Source organism: Excalfactoria chinensis, chromosome 1 (genome assembly GCF_039878825.1).
Source record: "Excalfactoria chinensis isolate bCotChi1 chromosome 1, bCotChi1.hap2, whole genome shotgun sequence".
NCBI classification, from domain to species: Eukaryota; Metazoa; Chordata; class Aves; order Galliformes; family Phasianidae; genus Excalfactoria; species Excalfactoria chinensis.
Window position 1 is genome coordinate 80,764,149 of NC_092825.1, and position 24,098 is coordinate 80,788,246.

General features: G+C 37.7%; 1 protein-coding gene across 1 annotated transcript in view; it reads right to left on the reverse strand.

Moving 5' to 3' along the window:
• The window catches only part of ABI3BP (ABI family member 3 binding protein), a 128,513-nt gene that overhangs the window by 3,404 nt on the left and 101,011 nt on the right, over positions 1-24,098 (reverse strand). The window contains exons 48-55 of the mRNA XM_072337308.1: positions 21,989-22,072; positions 21,270-21,338; positions 20,170-20,382; positions 15,654-15,765; positions 6,765-6,844; positions 4,966-4,995; positions 3,821-3,982; positions 37-150 (exon numbers count right to left, since the gene is read on the reverse strand). Coding sequence (XP_072193409.1) covers positions 37-150; positions 3,821-3,982; positions 4,966-4,995; positions 6,765-6,844; positions 15,654-15,765; positions 20,170-20,382; positions 21,270-21,338; positions 21,989-22,072 — 864 coding nt within the window. The remainder of the gene's footprint in view (positions 1-36; positions 151-3,820; positions 3,983-4,965; positions 4,996-6,764; positions 6,845-15,653; positions 15,766-20,169; positions 20,383-21,269; positions 21,339-21,988; positions 22,073-24,098) is intronic.

Consider the following 24,098-nt stretch of genomic DNA (forward strand, 5'->3'; position numbering starts at 1 on the left):
CCAAGGACTGCTGCAGTGACATTCTTAAGGAATTACCGTCTTTGACTGGTAGATCGTCTTGCTGTCCTGTCCTTCCATCTAAGAATGAGTCTACAAATTGGCAGTGATCTTCTCCATGGCCCCTCTGGTCTCCTATGTTATAGAATTTTCCTGAAAGGAAATAAGCATCAAAGTTGAAAATCCACGTCCCATTTAGTGAAGGCTGAAGCCACCCACCACAGATTGATACTCTTAGCTCTGTAGGGAAGCCAAAGCGAATGCAACCATTCTTTACCTCTCAGAATCTGCAGCTGTAATTAGCGTGTTAAGTGTGCAGTGCAAGCACAGCGCTCATGACTGCTGACAGAAGCACCCCACTCTGCCAAAATCCATGCCTGGATGTATTTTTCCCCTCCTTAACTTTCATATAGTAAGCAAAATCCTGTTATTACATACAACCTCATTCTGATTGTATAAAAAAATGAGGTAAGTTTTGCTAGCGATGTTAATAGAAGGTGGGCTTGGTTCCCTGTTGGGAAGTCCTGAGAATATTTGAAGAAGTCTTTATAGCCCACCTCATATTGCATGCAAACCCTGTTCTAAAAAATTTATTTTTACAGCTTGTATGTGCAAGTGATATCCTTTAACTAATATATGACCTCGGTGTAGTAACTACTTATCCAGAACATGAAGTGGGCCCATACGGTTCCTTGCAGGTCTCCTTAACAGGACCCTTGACTGTGAGCAGAAAATAAGATCACAAGTAGCAAACAGTGTGTGCTGACATTACTGGCTGTCCTTAACCTGTTGAGGACTCCATGTGAAGGAGTTTTGGCAGAGGTTTTTACTTATTGATATGATTTGCAAGAAGAAAATTAGCACAATTCTGTTCAAAAGATGGAAGAAAATGCGTCATCTTCACTTCCAAGGCCCAGACAGGAAACATCACCAGATAAAATCAGCATTTCATCTGACCTTTCACAGCATTTCTTGACACGTCCAACCTCAAGGCTGTGACTTTGAAAGGAAAGGTGACAACTAAGGCTCAGTGCTTGGGAATAAATTAAGCACAAAGTTCAGTTGCTCATTAGATGCTGGGTCTCCTGTGGCCCTGAAACTGTGCCCACCTGGCTGTGTGACAGCTGGTGAGGTAGTTCATACTACTCCCTAAAGTTCAATTAATAAAATAGCAGCCTACCAATACATTCACTCTTTCTCGTGTTTCTGCGGTCTGATCAATACTTTGCCAAAAATTCTCACCTCCACTTGACAGTCTAGGCTTAAAAAATAATTTATTACTGTCTAGCTTTGGCTGCAAACATATTTCTTTTCCATGCAGGAATTGGTCAGTGGGAGTTCTTCTTGGTAAATTTTTGATCTGAAGTTGAGAACATTCAGGCTGCCCAAAACTGCATGGTTCTTTTTCTTGTTTTGCCTTTTCTTTCCATGGCTGTTGAACATCACACACAGAATTTATCTCCTGCTGCTGCCCAATAAATGCTTCTGTTGTTTTGATTTTTTTTTAGGTGGCCTGATTTTCTGGAATGCTTACTGTGACTGCTGTGGAGGACTGTTAAATGAGGTAGCAGCTGCTTTATAGAACAGTCCTGGCATGTGTAACGTGGATCAGCTTATCTTCACTAGAGACAAAATAAAGCAGACACCTCATGGCTAACAAAAGAACAGTAACTTTCAGATACACACAGCCTTCTAGTCCACATCATAACCTATGCACAGTTCAAACAATTAACTGCCATACATCACTCCACAGCAATCTTAGTGACTATCAAATTCTTACAGCCTGATTCCACAGGTTTGCTAACAAAAGGCTACTAGAGTTGTCTTTCTCTTTTGGGGATAGAAATTCTGGCATAAGTTAAGCTTTTTTTCAGCGTTCCTTTATGGATGCTCTTGAGAAAATTAAATACTATTTTTACTTTACACACCATGATTTCTGCAAAAACAGAAGTACAAATTCATACTAAAAACAAGTATGCAAGAGGTTCGGTTTTTGGTGGCCTTATGTGTCCACAGTGCACCCAGATTTCAAGATCATTTTGCTGCTTCAACAGCAAAGCTTTGGGAGATGCTTTCAGCATAATGTTAAATAAAGACCTTTTGCTCCTGGCATACTGCACAGCTGGCGGCGCTAGCAAATAAACCTCTGCTGGGCTGGGGAACATGACGGGACAAGGTATGACAGTAAAATGCAGGAGAACAGAGTTTGGCTTCAGATTGGAAATTATCCCTCTGTAATACAGAGGCCCACATCATCACAGCCTCACTTAGGAGATGATAGGTGGGGAAAAAATCACAGAACAGCTTTCCTCTTACATAAACATTTCAGTTCCTTCAAATAGTGCAACGAGTGGCCAGCACTGTTTGTAAGAATTCAAGTGCAAGAACCAAGTTTAGCAAGCATAACGAATACAATGCGGCTGTCATGATCTTTCCCCAGCCAAGTTAAATCACCACCCTTCCAGCAAGAACAAAACCAATCTAACAAAAATAGGAAATTGGGCTCCTGACATATTACACTTTTATTCTAAGATTGAAGTAGCTTTCATTGCAGTGTTAATTCACTTGATTTAGAGCTACAGTGTAGTCCTGCTAAATTAGCACTGCCATTTCCTCTACTGGCTGGTTGTGTGATATGCTACGCCTCATTGCCAGCTTCTGTCATTTGATCACAGCTGGTTAGTGCAGCAACAGCTGAATGAATGATACCTCTGTTCAAAACCATCTTTTTATTCACATAATTGCCAAGGTATTACTTACGCATGAGGTATTGTACTTACTATTAATGACTGGGCTTTCCTTCCTTGTCTGCTCACGGGGGAGCAGTGATGGCAGCTTAATGTTACTTTGGCACAGGCTGTCCTATGGTCCCTGTTTCCCTTTTCACTCCCTGTTACCACACACAGAGAACACTGAGCCCTGCTGTTGTGAGTTGCTGAGCTCAGAAGTGGGGCAGTGTTGGGTTATGGAAGATGATTCTTTCAGTCTCTCTTAGTTAACTCAATCCAGTGTGATGGACATACATAAAGGATTATAACTTAAAATATCTCCAGATAAACATTTTACAATCTATATAAGATACAAAGTTCTGCTTAACTATCAATTAACCAAAAACCAACACTTCTACAGACTTCCTCCCCAGTTCAGACACAGGACATGTCACTTGATTCAGATCTTGAGTACCTCACTTGCTAATGATTGTAGGATGCTGAACAGAGCCTAAGAAACTAAGGACAAGTGACTGCTGTGTTATGCTGTATAAAGCATAACACAAGAAAAAGAAAGATGAAAGCACAAGATAAAAATGGGCAATGTGAAAACAAAAATGTCAAAGCAGGTGAGAAAAATTTCTTCACTAGAGTTGAAGGAATGTATTTCTAAGACCCATAGTAATAACATAACAAGAAGTTTAGAAAACCGAATGGGAATGTCTGCGCTCTAACCTAGACCTAAAATTAGGCCCTGATACTCTACTAAGAACTGTTCCAGGCTACCGTTCAAATACAGATTTGGTGCCATTACAGCATAAACTACTAACTGTCAGACATCTGTTATTTATCGGTTTTCTCTAAGATCCCCAGGATACCACCAGGTGCTGTAAATCGGATGATGACTGTGGAGAAGTAACACTTGAGTCTGAAAACTCAGTATCAAATAATGACTACTGAGCACAACCAGACTATTATTTATGATTAATCTGTCTAGGGACTACATTAATCACACTTAATCACACTTCAACAGTGCCCATCATGTTAAGCCTCTTAGTTCTTCATATTTTTGAAGAGTGTATGATGTGAACAACGCTGACTTGAGTATCTCTTACCTGTAAGTGAATCGCTGAGGTATATCTTGTATCTTAAAGAATTACACAGCTGCACACCTACAAACTTCTTATACCAGGTCCTTTTCACGTATTGTTTCCCTTTGCATTCTGAGTAAGTGTCAGAATTGAATGGGATTTCAGTCCAGATAGCATCCTTTCCCACTGCATGAGAGGAAGAAAGACACTAAGGTAAGGCAGTTTGTATAAAACTGTGTATGGCAAATATATTCTACTAAATAGAATTAGAAACCTTGAAGGAGCAGAATGCACTTTGAAATATACTAATAGCACCTGTCACCTGCATTTTGAGCATAAAAGCTATTTCGGGGAAGCACTGAGTACTCAGCTATGATTGATGCAGTGAACTGCTTCTGCTGGAGCTCTGGAGCTGGGAGCTCTCACTTGGGAGGGGAACAATATCTTTGTGTTGCCAAAATGTTCATTTACAATGTATGCAATGCAGTCATTGTTTCTATGTGGAATCAAGACATGAAGGTCAACTTGCACCAAAACGTGCGTGATTAAAAAACACATAAAAGTGTCACAAATCATGCAGAAATAAATGGTGTCAGTTTTTGTCAGCGTTGTCCATTACAAATGCAAAGAGTGCTTGATTTGCGTGATTGTCTCTCTGCTGCAAAGCTGGGTCCACCTCCTGCTGAAGACAGCAAGTCTCACAAGTGTCGTAAAGCAGAGGTGGAGCACTTTGGAAGCAGATATTTCTTTTTTAAAAACATAATGGCAGATAAATAGTATCCTCCAAGTTGTGTTCTGTTAAGTCACTTAAAAAGTGTGAAATAAGCTTATTCATTCTGAAGAGTCTTTCCTCTGATTTAGTGACAAAACTGAGAAAATATGAGGCTGTCTTTTGGCTCATCTGTGTACATTGGTTTGAAGCCATCCCAGCTGCCATGGGAGCATCACATCACACTGATTGCATTCTGCTCAGGTAAACAAGTAGCCTGGCACGTATTCCTGACAAGGAATATGGGTGGAAAGAATTAATTCATGTGCAACAGCTATTGGATTCCATAGTTCACTTAACTGGTGCAGTACAGACTGCCGCCACCACCATCCCCCTTAAAATTACATTATTTCTGAAAAAATGCCTGATCAGAAGACACAATAATTTATACAAGGCTTACTTGAAATAGGCTCACTCACTCTTGGGTCCGCTGTGGAAATGAAACAAACAGTCAATCAGACATTGTAAAATTAACATTCCCATTATTCCAATGGAAAAGCATTGTCAAGTCATTTTCTACAGTTGACACAGGCTGCGTATTGTGAAATAGAAAGTGTTTTGGAAGCAAAGTTCCAAATTAATCACATTTTAAATTTAAAGAAAGGAATGTCACTGTGTGAAACTACAGCATCAGTGTGCTTTCAAACATCTCAGGCCTCTGTGTTCAAACCGGGTTCTAGTGAAAACAGGAATTTAAACCTCTAAAACTCAATTCTACCGTGCTTCTTTTTTTCTTTTCTCTTCCTTCCTTCCTTCCTTCCTTCCTTCCTTCCTTCCTTCCTTCCTTCCTTCCTTCCTTCCTTCCTTCCTTCCTTCCTTCCTTCCTTCCTTCCTTCCTTCCTTCCTTCCTTCCTTCCTTCCTTCCTTCCTTCCTTCCTTCCTTCCTTCCTTCCTTCCTTCCTTCCTTCCTTCCTTCCTTCCTTCCTTCCTTCCTTCCTTCCTTCCTTCCTTCCTTCCTTCCTTCCTTCCTTCCTTCCTTCCTTCCTTCCTTCCTTCCTTCCTTCCTTCCTTCCTTCCTTCCTTCCTTCCTTCCTTTAATACTATTATTATTATTATTATTTTCAGTCCCTATACTTAAATAAAAGAAAAAGAACACTCCTGTTACACTTGCCACTCAAGACTTGGCTATGATTGCCCAAAAAGTGAGAAATGGATGCGTGCAATTAAGACAAAATAAAATGTAATGCTTCATTTGGCCAAGTTAAATAGGAGACAGAACATAAGCCTTGTCATTTGTGAAAACTGCACCTGGCATAAACATTAATTCAGTTTTAACAATCTAGGGCAACAAGGAGTGCATTCATGGTTTTAAATACGTGTGGCTTAGTCTGGGCTCCTCCCTGCCTAATCCCTTGTTCAACTGAAACTCTCATCCATCAGTGAGCATTAGACCAGGTCTATTATACTGTTACACCTGGCTTAAAATACAGATTAAGAAAGCCCTTTCAAAAAGGTTAAACCCATCTTTTTATTTATATGGTCCTTAAGTACTACCAAACAAAAACTACTTCTACACAAAAGAAGACACCTAGTTTGTACAGAGTCACTTACTGTCTACTTGAGTTAGCCTCAAGGGGAGTTGAAATACAGAAAGTAAGGTGATCTCTGATTCTCACCTTTGAGTCATACAGGAGTTAAGCTTGAAAATGAGCCAGTGTTCAAAATAGACTTGTATATACCTCTTCAATGTTTTCACAAGAGAGTAAACAGGATGGAAGAAGACATACTGGGAAACCAATTGTTCCAACTATTATTGCTTGATCACTTTTTCATCCTTAAGATATCACTATTTATTACACAGCAGCATTCTGAGCAGACAGCAAGTTGTGTATAAACACAGTAGCCCAAAGAGAAACTTTATGTCCTCCAATCAGAACATACTAATGAGTTTGATAGGTATAAAAATACCAGGAACACTGATCTTAAAAGACTTAACATTCTTTAAAGTTTGTTTCTCCACAGGAAACAACAGGAGATTTCTGTGTTCCTGCCTTTTTCTCTTCAGTATGACCATCTTATGCCCTCACCTTCCATCCTCTACTAATGCTGAGTAGTAAAAAGCCAATTTCGATCAGAAAGAGCAAGATCAAAAACACAAAGTGAAGAAAGAGAACGTTTGATATATCTTAAACAAACGGATGAAAGTTGGTTCACAAACATGGATAATAAAATTACAGTCAAACCTTTGGAAGCCCTTACCTGATTCAGTACTGAAAGCCACAACATTGCTACTCGGACCTTCACCAAGGGGGTTTCTAGGTTTCACGTGGAATTCATAACTGGAGAATAAAAAAAAAAACAACAAAAACATCTGAATGAAATTTTGCAAACCAACCATTTTCTCAGAGTCTGGAGCAAGCAAACTGCCAACACACACCTTGGTGCTTCTCACTCTTAGAGATGAACCCAAGGGCGTTGTTTCTTGCATTGAAAACACTGAGATGTTCTTTGCCCTAACTGTTCAAAGCCACTCTGAACACATATTTTACTAACCCTTTCCATAATTCTTTGCACAAATATTATTAATGTTTGATTTAATGCACCACTGGTTAAAGTCTCCTCTTGCGTGTGCAGTTTCAGTTCTGGCAAAAGAAGCAGTTTAGATGAGGTCAGAAACAATCTGATAAGGAGAGATTGAGTAAAGCACACTGCTCTATATTTGCACGTTTTTAATTTGTAAGAACACAAATCCAATGTTGTATCTCCCAGTCTCACCACCACCAACAGATGAGGCCATTGTTGAAATGCAAGGTGAGAATCCAGTCACTTAAATATGTGTCAACAGCAAATAGAGGTAATAATAGGAACATATTGTGCAATGCCACCTTATCTTTTCATAGTACCATCTTGAAACAGCAGTCTATACTGCAGTTATCTCATGATTTCTCTTCCACATAGCTCTGCTGGTAACTAACCAAATGCTAACTCAGCAACTCAGCTAACATTCAGCGAAATGCTGTGGGTAAACAGCAATTCAAAGTTAGCTACAAGCCTAAAAACGATGCACAAAAGACACCAGCCAGATGAGGCAGAAAAGAGTATTACAGGAGTGGAGATTGGTCATGGTCATGATCTTACCTCTCTGGGCTGCAGACTGGCAGCACCAAGGGATTTCTCACTGCTCAGCAGCAGCTCAGTTTCTCACCCACTGCTTACATGTAGGAGCTCTGTGCCAAAGAACTGTGACCTACTTGTGTCTACACCAGTCAACAGCACCCTCCTCATGCCTCCCCTTGAGTTAGAAGCAGTAATCTGCCCTGTGCATGTCAGTTACAAATATTTTTCATATGCTTTGGGTGCTTGCATAGTGTATTTCTTTTAATATATAACATTTTTTTCATCGGCTAGAGAGGTGCATGGGACACAGTGGGCCTAATAGACTAATGGCCCTAATAGACTAAACACACAACAAAATAGGAATCCCAGAATTGGGATTGATCTTATGGTGTGATAGAGTTTACAGATCTGACTGTAAGTTTAAAGTTATGGTGTGGCTCTCTTCATAGAAAAGCAATCTCCCTTTTTGTGTATCAGGTGGGAGATCTGAAAAGTTAGAGAGGGACTCGTTATCAGGGATGTACTGATTGGAAAAGGGGTAATGGTTTAAACTAAAAAGAGGGTAGAACCAGATTAGATAACAGGAAGAAATTATTAACTCAGAGTGTGGTCTGGCACTGGAACTGACCAGAGAAGTTGTGGATGCCTCATTCCTGGAGGTGCTCAAGGCCAGGCTGAATGGGGCTCTTGTCTATCCAATCTAGTGGGAGACATCCCTGCCCATGGCAGAGGGATTGGAACTAGACAATTTTAATGTCCATTCCAAACCAAGCTATTCTAAGGTTCTATGAATATAAAAATGTGTAAAAATATGAGTGCTTACTTGCTGCAATATTATGCATTTCAGCATAAGCTACAAGTATGGGGAGAATTGCTTAGAGGTTCAAGAAAGCATGTAGGGCAAAGTTATGAAAGGGGAATAGGAAAGCTGTATAATGATTATACCATGCCTACATCATAGCAAGATTTGATAGTCATGAGAAACTGCAGCCTTTATTTCATCTTAATATCTGTGCACCCGTCATGCCAAATATTCTGCTACCCAATATATGCAGCAATCTAGCGCCTCTAACCTCTTTAAGACTGATGTCTTACACACTTGGGAGAGGACTAGCCTCCCAAGTCCTTCCAAACTACATAAGACAATAAAAGTCATTGTACGGATTAAATGGACTTGACTCAACAGTAATTACTGTGCAGAGCACATTTTTCCACCATAGGAAATCACTATTCCACATGGAACCTTGGCAGATGTAACTGTTCCTGCATTTTTCAAATCATGCAAAAGAAGAAGGTGGAAGACTGCAGAACAGAATATATCTGAAGAAAGGTTTCCATCATAATGCTGAGGACTAGAGGAGTTGAGTACAGTCCTGGGATATAAGGTCAGCAGATTGTGAGATGCCTGTGGTTAAATAACAATCATGCAAGACTGTCTCAGTGAGCTTCTCTGTCTCTGGAGAATGTGCCTGAATTGCTGTCACCACACATAGTAAAACAAAACAAGGTTTAACAGAAGGAAACATTTCCTTAAGCAAATGATGCTCAGCTTGTTTGAGAAGTCTCTTTCTTAACCAGGCTAGGAGAAGGGCCAAGAGAAAAGGTTGCAGGTTTCACCATAGTTCTCACCTTTTGACCCTTGCTGTTAACAAAATCTTATCTCTTTGCATCAGGAAATCTTTCTCTTCTATGTGGTTAGCACATTTTTGCTAAGTGCAACACCACCCAGAGAATGATAATGACATGAGCATGTGAATATGGATTAATACTATAAACTTTCAAAAAGGTTCTAACTTCCAGTTGGGATTACTTAGTCTAGAGAAGATAAGGCTCTCTGCAGACCTTACAGTGGAGGTCTTTCAATATTATAACAGACACCTTACAATGAGAAGGCCTTCCAATATTTAAAGGGGGAAAACATGGGGAAGGATTTGTTGTGAGAAAGCACAGTGACAGGACAAAGGGTTATGATTTAAATTCATTATCTAGATTGAGATTAATATTAAGAAGAATGGTGTGGCATTGAATCCAGAATTACCCAGAGAAGGGTCATCCCTGGAAGCGTTCAAGGCCTGGTTGGATGGGGCTTTGGGCAACCTGGTTGAGTGGGAAGTGTCTCTGCCCAGAGCAGGGAGGCTGGCGCCAGATGGTCTTCAGGATTCCTTCTAACCTACAACATTCTATGACTCTATTATCCAGTAGAGGTATGAATACTTACTTGGCATGGCCTTTGAGTAAATTATGACAAACTTTTTTCTTTCATACCTGTAAACATGAAAAAAAAACAACAACCAAACCCCAAACCAACTGTATAACCGATATATATCCTACCCATTTTATCTTTACTTAAAGATTTTAGTTTTTTTTTTCTCTCTCTCTCTCTCTTTTTTTTTTCTTTCTTTCTTTTTTTTTTTTTTTTTTTTTTTTGGTGTTTTTTTGTGCATTTTTCTTAGATTTTTTCTGCTTTTACATTTCCTGCTATTTACATTCCTCAAGAAACCTTATGGTTGGAAACATACTTTACTTTGCCTAGGGTTACAATCTAAACCAAAAGTCCAAGAAGACCCCTCCAAACGTACTTAAAAAGGAGAAAAGTGTATTTGAAATTATCAAACTACTTGACCAGGGAAAAGATCAGAAACTTTCCCTGTGGAATGCAAACATCACAGCCTTTTTGTTTATTAATAATATTTTTTGGAATAAAAGCGTTCACCAGTAGACTGAGGGGATACACCCCCTATTTTAATGACTATCTGAATTTCCCCAGGGCTATTTTGGCACATCTCTGACTAACACAGCAGAACTGCAGTTTTCATATTTTCCTTTATTACCTTCCAATTACTGCCAACCCAAACATGCATGAGAACTTGTTTTCAACAATATTCAGACTCTCTTTTGAAAGCTTGTATAGTAATTAGCGCTGCAAAGTTTCCTGGACACTAGTGACATATTCTATGAACCTAGCTGCCCTTAAAAAAAACACCAGAATGAAAGAGAAAACATACCCTTAGCTAAAAAAAAAAATAATATATATTATATATTTTCATATATATATATATTGTAAAATAGGGCAAATATAAACAAAACCAACGTATCTTGGCAGGAGAACCAGCAGAAACAGCAAAGTAAAAATGATACCAGATCAGATGATTGGGAGACTTAGAAAAATTAGATTAATTTTAAACAGTTAGAAAACTATTTAAAAAAAAAAAAAAAAAAAAAAAAAAAAAAAAGGCAAAATTCCTTTGGAAATGGGAAAGTAGATTTGGAAGTAAAAGAAAAGAAAAAGCAAACAAACAAACCAAAACCCAAACAAAAACCCCAACATCTGTTCTTAGTATTCTAGTTTAGGAAAGATCTATTAAAAAGTTGCAGAACAGTAAAGCTGATCTTAGTGATGGAGAGGATGGAAAAGAACACCATCATTATTACTCATGAGACAAAATGAAGGAGTCAAAAATCATATTAAGCCCATTTCTATGTCAGATCTCTCTAGGCTTATTACAAGTAAGTGTCTCAATTGAGGAAATGCTGAAAAAAACTGGATAATTAGCTTACTTTGCTAGGTGCTCACGTGGCAGACCTTGCTTGACTATTATCATAGGAGAAATTACTGCAGTACTTTCTTTGTTTAAGGGCAGTGTAAAACTAAGAAAAGACAAAAAGCACAAAGAATGGGATTCTGGGTATGCCACTGAAAATAAGAGCTCTAGAGGAGGCAGTCCTGTAAACAAACTCAGATATATGAGATCTGTATGACAAGTTAGATGGAATGTTACAGGTCTCCTCAAATGACTGCTTGGAAAATAGACTGTAATTGTTTTGACCAAAATGATTAATCTTGTGGTTTGGCTTTGGACGTTTTCCAAGTAGAGTAGATGGTGCACTTCTCAAAAACCTGCTCTCAGCATAACAACTGTGAATTTTACAGTTAGAAGGCAAATATTAAGCTGATAACATAGTTTGTACTAGAACATTATTTTTCCTTTTTTCTTTGCTAAGAAATAAATGATATTTGCCTTAACACACAAAAATATCTCAGCCTGCACCAAAGAATATGAGTGAAGTTGAGATTAACAAGATCAAACTACTCACATGAGGAAAAAAAACATACAATAATTCAGGTTGCAAGGGAGGTCAGAAGGTCTATCTGATCTGTGCCTCTTTTCATTATAGGGCCAACATAAAAGCTACATGAGGTTGCTCAGAGGCTCACAAACAAGCTCACGGATACTCACTGCTTGAATGAACTAGAAGAAAGGAGGATGAATGGTGTTGAGCTATTTCACATTGCTTAACGAGAATGACTAATTGAAGGATAAAGATAGTAAAAGCTACAGAAAATTTGGTGTGGTATGATTGACAAGGAACAGAGGACTGACTGAAATGTGACCTGAATCTACTCTGAAATTCATGATAATAGTGTGAAAGATAATGAAAGCCAACTTCAGTAAAAAGAAGCACATCTGTAGCAGAAATTCTTAAGCAGAAGACATTCGTAAAACAAGAGAAAGATTTCCTCTTTGAGCACAATTAGATGAAGGGGCCTGCAGGAAAGCTGGGGAGGGACTTTTGATAACGGCGGGTAGCGACACAACAAGGGAAAATGGTGTTAAAGTGCAAGAGGGCAGATTTAGACTAGATATTAGGAAGAAATTCTTTACTGAGAGGGTGGTGATGCACTGAAACAGATTGCCCAGTGAGGTTATGAATGCCCCCTCCCTGGAAGCATTCAAGGCCAGGCTGGATGGGGCTTTGAGCAACCTGGTCTAGGGGGTTCTATAGGTCCTCTAGGCCTATAGCAGGAGGGTTGGAATTAGATGATCTTAAAGGTCCCTTCCAACCCAAGCCGTTCTATGATTTTATGATTCCATGATAAATCTCTGTGTAAGAATTATCTAGAGCTCTTTATCTTGCATAATATAGCTATACAGCATACTTTGAGATATTATGGGTAAAAGCAAAATATTTGATGAAACTAAATAGAAATCTAGATCCAGAGCATCTGGAGCCAGAGAACAGCTTAGTGCCAGGAGGAGAGCAATTTCAAGAACTCTGACCAACCACATTATGTATACCACAATGAATACTTTCCAGGTTGCTAACACGAACAGCAGCTTTCTAAGATGCGATAGTGAAATACCTCAAGCATTGTGTTTGGCAGACCTCCAGGTGAAAAAGACATACTTGTCCTATAAGGAAAACTTCTTTAAATAAATGCCTTGGCCAGGCATGCCTCACTAAGAGAGAGCGGAATAGACATAATGCCCCCTAATCAGCTAACTAGAACTCCGTTTCTCTTTTGGTAAAACTATTTTTTTCTGGATCTAGTCACCTTTCAGGTAAATGGCCATTATAATAATCCTCCTTTTCAAAGAAATCTGAATCCTGCTTATCCTCCATGTTTATAGTTACTGGCAGCTGCAACCACACAATCAATTTTTCAAGAGAGACTCTGACAGTCTCTCATTGCAACTGTCTTCCTAACACAGTCCAAATTTCTTACATACTCCAACTCTGGCCATTATCTCCTCATCTGTAAAAGCTGTCTTCCTCAAGAGGGGTGCCTGGCTTACTGCAGAGGTTTCCAGAGGTGTAGCAGTATGATCTATTTGAAAGAAGAATGCAACAGAAAAAAGGAACAGCGTAATCTGTCAGGCATAGATACACTCAGTTTTTCACAGCTGCCTGCTTTGCCCCTTTGCACTGATGATTTGTTCACATTGCTTCACTCCTCCTGGATGTGGGCAGTTAATTCTTTAGCTTCTGGCCAGGCACTAACATATCCTATCTGTTTTACCTCAACAGGACAAGGGGGGCTGCAAACCATCTTTGTCATGTAAGGCTCCTCAAAACTAAACATCTGGAGAATTACAGGCTTGAACTGTAATTGTGCTGTCATAGGAAGTTTCTGTTTAAAATTTACTCACAGAGACTGAGATTCACAGTCATTCTTATTCTTTTTGGAAACCCACCATTTAGATCTGCCCAGATTGGATCAATCTTGAACTTTCCTCAGCTCTGGAGGCACTGAATCTTCAGAGCGGCATATGGGATTCACACAGCATCACTGATGGCTTCAGGAAAGCTGGAAAAGCTAGAATCTCAAATTCAGCTCGTCAGCTTCTCCAAAGTGTTTCAGGGCCAAGAGGTTCTTTCCTAGCTAATTCACTTTCTGCTACTGAGCACCTCTTTCCATATACTTGCTGGTAGTTTTGTAAATGTTGGTCCCTTGCAAGACGGATTTCTTTTTCTCCTCCAAGTTTCTTTTCCAGTTCCACCTATTCTACAGCTCTTTCTTTCAAGGCTAGTTATGGAAAAATCTCCTTCCTGGATTTAATGTATTACTTGATGAAATTGCAGACGTTTCAGGGACTCTGTTAATTAATTTATTCAGCTGTGTTTCACTGTGTCTTTCTCTTCTATTTTCAGTCACCTCTACCCACCAGACCATTTACATAATCAATGAGCAATCAGCTCCTGACAGATAGGATACCTTTGTTGTGGACATGTGTTTTTCTTCACAACACTGACACTGCCTACATGACGCCAGTTGTCCTCAATGACTTTCTTACTTTTCCTGAACATAATGAGCCAACAAGCCCGGATTCAAACAGCAACAGTAATAACTTCTTGTCCTTCTGAGTCTTCAAAATTAGGGAACACACATTTTGAAACTGGAATTTAATCAGAGCTGCACTGAGGACTTCACCTCCTTGAAATCCTATGGGACTGAAGGGACGTACAACACTGCAGTTCATGTAAAATATTTTCAGTTTCAGATGATGGCTTTGTGAATCCAGAAATACTCACTGCCTTTCCCTTCTGAGAGTGGGACAGTGGGGATTATAGCCATCATCTCATCAGGGTGAAGGTACCCCTTTATATCCTAAGACATCACCTGCCAGTTGGTGCTAATCTCATATCAAGCTTGCTATAATGAAATCCACACTACACAAGGCAGCTTTTGTCCATGGTCTCCACTCTGCTCTTGCTGCCCAAACCCCAAGTCTTCTCATATGTACTGACAGAACTGTTACAAATTAAAGAAACCAGCTTATCTATTTCCCACAGCTCCTTATGACCTTTCCAAGAGTTCTAGCTGGTTCTGCCTGCCTACACCTTGCTTCCTTTCTGATAAAAAAAAGCAGTTGTCTAAAGATGGTTTTCAATAAAGCAATGCCACTGCATCATTCCAAAGAAGAGCTTAAAATAGAAAGTACAAACAGAGGCGCTCACTGTCTTTCTTCAGCTGCTACTCCAGAGATCTTTTGCTTTGCTGTCTCATCTCGGCCTCCTCAGTTGACGAAATGGAGGAAACTAAGGCTTGGTCTCCAGCATCAGTTGTATTGCTAACATATAACAACTGACAGAACAACATATTGGCAATTCACCCTTCCACAATCAGTGTGCCTTCAGGAAATAACAGACTGTGCTTAGCCTTTCTTTTCTACTTCCTTTCTTCCCCACTTTCTGCAGCAGTTCCTTATTCATCCTTCTAGAAGCTGCTGGTCACAAGCAGGTGAGCTAAAACCAGTGTGCCAGATTCATCCCACACCACCTAAAAGCTGAGGCTCATTGAAAGTTCTGCACAGAATTTTTGCTGCATTACAGATTTAATGCTAGCAATAGAAAAGGGAGTCTATTTGTGATGGAAAAATATGATTACCACAGTCAAACAGCATTACAGGAGGAACCACTAACTTTGCAATACAATAAATGAACAACAGAAATGCAGGACACTACTTTTTTTCCTCCTCTCTCCAGACCACGTATATTTTATTGAAAATTTCCTAAACATTCCTCTGAACTGTCTTAGCTGGTAAAAGAAAGCAAAATACGAATATACCTTTTCCTATCAGAGCATGACTAAAACAAATTTGCTCTTATACATTACATATATATACGTATATATAATTTGAAATAACTATTCTTACGTTTATACATATAATACATTTTCATTTGAAGGAGCAGATAGTTGACAGTCTAAATTAGTTGAATTAACTTAGAAAAATATTTTTATTTAATTACCTTGTATCAGGTTTTAGGTTTTCCACAGTAGAATGGGTTTGATTTGTAGTGATAATTGACTTCTCCTTTTCACCATCAGTTGCTCCATTTTCAGTTGACACAACCTCATACTCTGCAAAATTACAGTAAAGAGAAATTTACTTAAATAACAGCTCTAGCTCATACTTCTTTGTTGCTCCCTTTTTTCTAATCTTTTTCTCATCTTCCACTGTCTAACAGGCTGCATGGATTTCTCATGTGAACAAGTCCGGGCATCACTATTATAAAACAGCTAGAAAAACCCCTGAAGAGTTCCAATTACACACTGATGAGTGTCCAGACCCTCATCTTTTCTCATAATTCAGTTAAGAGACAGAGGATATTCAACATCTCACCTCTGCCCAAAGGTTCACTACTACAGAATTCTGAACACAAAGAAGTTTAAATATCCTTTCATCTGAATAAAGAAGAATCAAAAATGACATTATAGTTTCTAAATGCTTAAACCTTGACAAAACTAAGTTTTCAAGATTTTCACAAGAAACTACTTTTGGTTGTGCATTTACGGAATATGTTATTTTAGAATTAAATACTTTTGTTTAAATTTACTTCTGTATTTATATTACTTACAAAGGCTTATTACTTTCTTTTTCTCTCACCGCTAAGTACCACCAAGAGCAAGTCATGCTCTGATTAGGGAAGTAACGCCAGGTATGTGGGAAGAAGATAACCCTTCAACAAACCATAGCTAAGTCCAAGATACAGTCTCTCTTTATATGCACCTCCTGACATTATTCACAACTGCCTTTTCTAGTGAAATCATGGAGTATATTGCTAATTTTCTTCTCTGTTAAGAAATTCACAGCTTCTCAGGATCATACTTTCTCTTCCTAAAATCTGTCTATAATCCCAAGTTCATCTTCGCTAATTGTAAGCTAGCATAGCAGAACATTTCAAAGATCACATGTAATTTAGATCTATAGCATGGTAGAATAAAGCATGTATTATACTGTGAAAATGAACACAGGAACTACCTATGAGCCCTACAAAACTACTTCTTGGTTTTTTCTTTTTTTCTTTTCTCTCATGACATTATTAATTTTCAAGCTTTTAAGTAAATACTAGCTAGCTGTAGAGCTTTTTTTTTTTTTTTTTTTTTTTTTCTTCTTCTTAATTTCTCCATACAAATACATCTGTTGTCAACATGGAAAGATAAAATATTACTGGCAATAAAATTCAGTGTTGAAAAGGAATAAAATTCTTGCAAGTATTGCTGTACTTTTAGACTCATGCTCTCTCCTAGTTGTGTATGAAAATGAACATATACACAAATATAGAAACAATCTGATCTAATTTTGACTGTGAATATGCAACTCTGGCTTTCTTTTCACTCTTCTATGCACTGAAAATACTGTAGTAAGTTATTTAATGATGATACGATTAAGTGGGGGTGCAAAGCATCCCCAAAAAATTGGTGTTCAAAAATTTCAAGCTTCTAAGCCATTCCTTCAGTCCCAGTAATTACATATATACACGCACGTGTGGATTTTAGATCACTTGTCATAATATTTTCAGAAGGGTCTTTGTATATCATATCTTAAAATTGTCTCAATTATTTGGAGCATATGTAGAGCAAAATTAAATATTAAAATAGATTTAAGAGTATGACAGAATATCTGCACAAAGAAAAGAATTACTGCTGATACTGAAGATTTCAGACTTTCCATGCTCGAAAGTGCTCCCCTAGAAGATACCCATGAAGAGTAAAAGACCACTACGTGTCAAAAACAAAATCAGAGACCTGCAGAAATGGATAGCTCAGATGCAAAAAGCCATGCGGTTTGAACTTTTAACTCATTCAAGTAGGAAAGTAAAACATAAAACAATGTGTGCATAGGCATGTGCCTGCACGCACACACACAAAGAACTAATGGAGGGCATCCAGCACCTGGTTGTTACTATATAATAACAGTGAACCTCAGTGGATTAGAAAATATGCTGCACTACGTCACTAAGGCAACACAACCAGACTAGCAGAGCACCAGCAAAACTGTCTTGGTCCCTGACATTTGCAGCCTTTATGAAAACAACAAGGTAAACTTGATCACTGTTTTGGTATTTGTCAGACCTTTCCATTACTGAAGTACAATTTTGTTTTTAGTAATAACCAAAATGATGAAAACCCTCATGCAATATGCTATTTAGCTAAAGGTCAACCAGAGCAATTCTTTCTTAAAAAAGGCTTAAAAAATTACACCACTGTTTCCACAGCTCTATCTGAAAAAAAAGAAATAAAATCTGATGCCCAAACTGAAACAGCATGTATAAAAATGCAAAAATAAAAAGAGATGACAGAAAATTTGATTTGTTTGTCTAAACAAGTGAGATCATATTTGTGCCAACGTGACATAATCACCTTCTTGAGAAAATGGGACTTGTTGCCTTCTCTTGAATACAGAAAATGTCCTTGGATGAGTCAATAATGGAGTTATTTATTTATTTATTTATTTGGAAGTTAAAATGAAAGACAATCTCAGTGGGAGCCTTTGTAAACCACAGAATTCAAACATTATGTACTACACAAACTGAATTTTAAAAGAATCAAAATTGTATTTATGGGAAAGTTAAAATTAATACAAATTAAGCTATCCATATTAAGCTAGAATGAAAACTAAAGTTTATCTCAGTGAAACAAAATAAATACTATTCATATGTTCTGCAGAAAGTTTTAGTCTCCTTTCTCAGAAGAGAGAGAGAGTTATGCCAGGTGCCTCAGAATAGTCTTCCAGAAGGATCTCATAGACAGTTGACTTCTGCAAGCACTGATTACAGCAAGCACTTCTACCCAAAGACTTATAAAATCCACTGTGCATTGCTTGCTGTGTTTTCACAACAAATGTGAGAAATAAAGGAAATAAGACTGTATTTAAATGGCAACCGAGATTTGCTTTCATCACAACATGACACATGTTGACATTTTTCCCAGCTATTATGTAAATATTTTTGTATTTCTGTAACTGAACTGGTTGTGCTGCAGTGGGTATGACATGTTCAAGAAAAACAGCAGGTCTGCTTCCAAGAAAACATGCAGACTAAGCAAATATCTGATCTAACCAAACTAAGGTCAGGTATGTAGAGAAGGCCTCCGAATGTCAACAAAAACAACAAAGCAAAACAAAAAGAGGCATTGCAGTACTACTTAGAATGGGGACTGTTCACAGAGCCTCTCCTTAGCCTTGTGCTTAGGCTACAAATAGGTTCACACCTTTTTTCCAGCACAACACAGCAAGTTAGGTAACCATTCCTATCTTTTGTTAACACTTTATATTAGCCTATAGGCATTTTCCCCCCTTTTCATTCAGCAGGAGAGGCAACTTTTTTCCTGTTTCTCTGAAGAGAATATGAAGACTAATTTTTGTTTTGTGTGTCCCATTCAATTTGCATTTATTGTTTCCCCAAACTGAGGAAAAAGTAAGAAGGAATGGAGGCTGAATGTAATAATCATTTCTAGAGGAACAAGAAAGGATTAATTTGGGAAAGAGAGATTACGACAGTCATCACGATACCTCTGCACTGAAATCTCTCATGACAGGTATAAAGAGCAACATCTGAAAACATCACACTTATGTTCTAAAGTGAATGGCTAATGATCAAGTCTTGCTCTCCAAAGTTCCTACTCTTAACTGTTTTAGTCTCTCATAAAGCAACACAGCTATATCTGTTTGGCCACAGTAGTGGCATACCAGTGATACAGCATATCAACATTTTCTTTTACGTCAGAGGAAAAAATTAAAGTTGTTTTCTGACAGAACAGAGGAATCATACATTTCATGCTTAAATCTAGTCAGCTTGTGTTGATATAAGGATGATGAAGATATAAGATGATGGAAGAATTATGAGTGGTCTCCTTACATGTTTACCTATCTAGGTACTCATTCATGCGTGCCTTGCAAAGTGTTTACTCTTCATACAATATCCTTCCTTTACAAATGAGAGCAAATGAACAGATACTTTTAAACAGAGAGAACTTGGTGGTCTTATGCTGGATTCAGCAGGTAGCATGTGGCAGAGTTCTGCTGAACTACTAGAAGGATGTAAGCATTCTGGCTTGTGTTTGGCTCACTGATTCACTAATCAAAAAAATCCTTAAGACATAAAAAAAGATGTCTGCATCTTTTTTTGTGTCTCTAAATAATAAAGAGTACTGTTGCGTTGCTGGAAATTCTTGACTTGATCTTACCAGAAAGGTTGTAGATTGTTTTGCTTATCTACAGTAAACACAAATGTTAGAAATTAAGGGAAGATACAGTCGTATTTCTTAATTTCTTACTGTGTCATCACAGACTCCAGTGATATAGTTGAGAAAATCTTGTTCTAATCTATTAGCATTTTCTTACGCATACTTGACAGACAGTAGCATGAAACTAAAGTTCCCCTCAGATAAAAGTATTTTCTTAAATTGCATAAAACCACTGTCAAAATGAAAATAAGCTAGAAATACTGTAATCTGATAAAACAGATGAAAAATCAAACCAACCAGTAACAGTATCATTGTCTGGTTTCTCCCAGTCCAATATGACGAATGTTGGACAGCCCTCGACAGTCACAACTGTGAGGTTGGTTGGAGGATTTTGTGGAGGACGAGTAGGTTCTTCTTTGATGCCAGCCTCTTCTTGAGGGAAATGTTCAAGAGAGCTTGTGATAGAGCAAGGCACATCATCATCTTTCTTCATATACTTGACATGGGGTGCTGAAAGCAATAAGAATTATTATTCAGTACAGAGTACAAACATTGCCGTTTTAATAAACATCAATGCAGTTTCACCCAGTATACAACCTCCATTTCAGGGAATATAGCAAAAATATGCACAAGTCAAAATCAACCACAAGAAGTTTAAGAATTAAAACTATATGTTCAATACTCTCTCTAAGCTTCTCCAATTTATTTATTCATTTATTTTTAAAATTTTCATATTTGGTTGTTTTAGGTATGGAATCTGCACTGTCTTCACTCTCTTCCCACAGTCACCACTGATGAAAAGTTACTTTGCAGGCACTAGTGAGCAATACACATTGTTAAACAATTTGAAGTAATTAAATTCTGTTCTGAAGAGTACAACTGGTTGTACTCTTTCTACAGCAAAGTGACACCACAATTTCATTTGCAAATTTCAAGTGCTATGATAATACAAAGACGTAATGCCCACAAGTCCACCAGCAAGAGTAATGTTTAGTAGAGAGTAACTCGGTCATTAACTTGCAGCTTCTAGAAACTGCCAAAATCTCAAACATTTTCAGCAGTACAGGATTGGAGTAAACATGGGGCAAATATGTTGCATTCTGCATGAAAATTTGGAAAATAAAATTACTGAAATTTACAATTATAAACACGTTAGCTCTAAAATTCAAAGTTGCTGTTCTGCAAAGTAGGAGGCTGTAGTAGGGAAGAAAGCAGAATAGGTGTAAAAATGTAGCAAAGAATATGGCTGACCCTCCATAGAGCACGTTTAATCTGAGTGAAGTGGAAAAGAATCAAATGAGGTTCTGACCCTCAAATAATCAAACAAGACAATTTTGATTAAAGACAGTTTTCATGTATTCCCCCAAATTGAAATGACATAGCTTTCAAAATCCTACCTAGGTACCTTGGTTTGCCTGAAGAATCTGTTTCTGATGTAGGGCTTGAACTGAAGACAGTTTCATCAACTGTAAGAGACACATTTATGACACAGTTTGCAATAAATACAGAGTTTCAGTGTTAGAACTTGAATCTCACAGTCCCGGCATTTTAAAACATCCCTAGAATTGTTCCTCCACTTGTAGCTTACTCCTACCTAACTTTATAGAAGATTATTTCACAACATATTATTATGTTTATCCTATTGCATTATTTTTATTCTTATTTTCCTGATCTAGATAGTAACATATTGATCTTAGGTAGTAGGACACCGCAATCATGTTGAGCGCTATTTGCCACTGTCAAGTAACATTGTTAATTTACATCCTATACAAAATGAAATATTCCGTAAAAGTAGCGTCTTATCTATTTTATTTCACAGACTAAAAGTAGATGCTGAATAGTACTGAAATCCTGCCTATCATGTATCAATTTCTACCAATAGAGAAAGGTTCATTTTCTCATTTACAGTGATGTATATTAGAAGACACCCGTATGAATTCAGCCAAGTTACAGAAGTCAAAGTGGCACAACCGAATTCAGAATCATCCCAGAGTACTTCTTATATTAAATATGTCATGGATCAGTGTAATTCAAGAAACAGAAACAAGAAAAAAAACAAGGAAACCTTTATGTGCATTTTAGAAAAAAGAAGTGACCAGAACTGTGCTATACTCACCATAATACTCTGGAGTTGCATAAGCTGTTGGAGTCTTGTATGGCACTCCTGTCTTCACTGGCATTGTTGGTCCAGCTGGTTTAGCTATAGTGACAGAAGGAGAAGCTTGTGGCAAAAAGGTCTTTACTATTTAGAAAATCAAAAAGCTATTTCATTCTCTTAATGGAATTCCAGTTTCTGGTGACTATTTCACAAAACATGTGGGTATATACTTTCACTAAAACTATTCCCCTCAAAACTTACTCAATAGCTTCCAGTTGGATTTAAGAAAATTCTGAGCTGTCCATACTGCCAATATAACTTATCCTTGAAATTTAGTAATAAAATTCTTTGCTATTTGGAGTCTGTCTTTGAGAACTTCAGTTAGCTAGAACACGACCTGGTTATAAAGCACAGACTGGTAAAAGTCATAAAATAACTAACATTAACATTCTGTTTCTTGAATAAAAGAGCACGTTTCTTTACAAGACAAAAGAGCTAAGTCAGTAACTGATATCCAGAATCCTCCCTGATAATCATGACTAGGAAATATCACCTCAAAAAATCCACAAACTACATAATGTAGTCACCTTCACTGACAGTACGACACACAACATGGTGACTGAAGGCTGAATATTGATGAATTAAGTTCAAAAAATGGAAGGTAGGATAAAAATGAAAATTTCAGATTCTCACTTCTTGCTTCGTTCCAGTTCCACAAATGCTTTGGAACTTCTAGTAGACGAGTAAGAAAGATACAAGCAAGGAATTAATCACAGCATTAATAAGGAGAAACAGAACAAAATTATGACAGGGAAAATCCAAGAGGAACATAGAAGAAAAATTTTCCTGTTAATGATGTGGAACAACCTCTCCAGGGAACTGAAATAAACTTATACGATGTTTAAAACTAAGCTGAATAAACACAGTGAAACAAAGAAAAAGGAAAATCTACTATTGGCCTCACAAAGAAGGTCCAGGTCAACTAACCAATTTATTCTGACTTGAATGTCTAGGAAGACATGACAACAGCTGACTACTCCATAACCTGGCCTCCAGTGTATGGAAAAAGGGTGGAATTCCAAAATACTGTTAGATGAATTAGAAATTTAATGGAGAAAATAAGAATAGATCCCATTACAAGCAAATGAAAATGCATCAAGGCAAATTGTTGGTTTTTTTTCTACATGTTCAGACTGACTGACATGTTCTGTTTTAGCTATTACTAAGGAAACACCACCAATCAACAGGAAGTGCAGACACAACATTTCTTGGCTCTGCTGTTGAGCAGACACACAGCTTGTTTCAACCATCTTTGAGATATTTTTACTTCTAAATTGCTGCACAAAATATTAAAGATTTATTTAGGTCCTGCCACCATGAAGATCTGCCAGTATGACTCTCTGCCAGTGGGGTAAGCTTTCTCACAGCAAAGTCAGCAGAGATGGATCAGCTTTGTTTCTGTAGATGAGCAAAGGAGGTAGAAGACAAGAGTCCTCCTTGACAGACCCAAACAGAAAGGTGGTCTTTGCTTTCAAGATAATGGGGGAAAAAAATGCACAACTTTCTTGTCTTAATAGCACACTTATTCCTCAAATGAAATAAAAAACAAACAAAATGATATGATTAATAAAGCAGAACTGAGAACTTCATATTTCCAGTGAAATAAAGAGAGCAATGTGAAGAGGAGAGTATTACTCATGATGCTAAGCAGAATGAGATGAATTAACATTCACCTTTGGATTCTAATTTCAAATCCAGAGAGAAAACATATGGAATGTTACTGAGTATTAGCTTCAGAATAAAAACTAAAATAAAATAGGAAATGTAAAAGATTCCTCATGCTCTAACAACGATACTGAGAAGCAAGAATACTGTTACACATGAATGAAACTAAAGTAGTACACGTGATAACTTGTATTCCTCTACCTCTCAGTTAAGTTAGTTTTGGCTGCCCATCAGTTCAAGTCATATGCAGCTGTTAATGCACGTACCAGATAAACAGGACAGAATTTTTTATAAATTATCAGCTGTGAGTATATATTGAAGCATAATATCTGATATCACCCATCTGATACATACATTAAATAACTGCAAATGCTATTAGTAAACATTAATGGTTGATCTATTT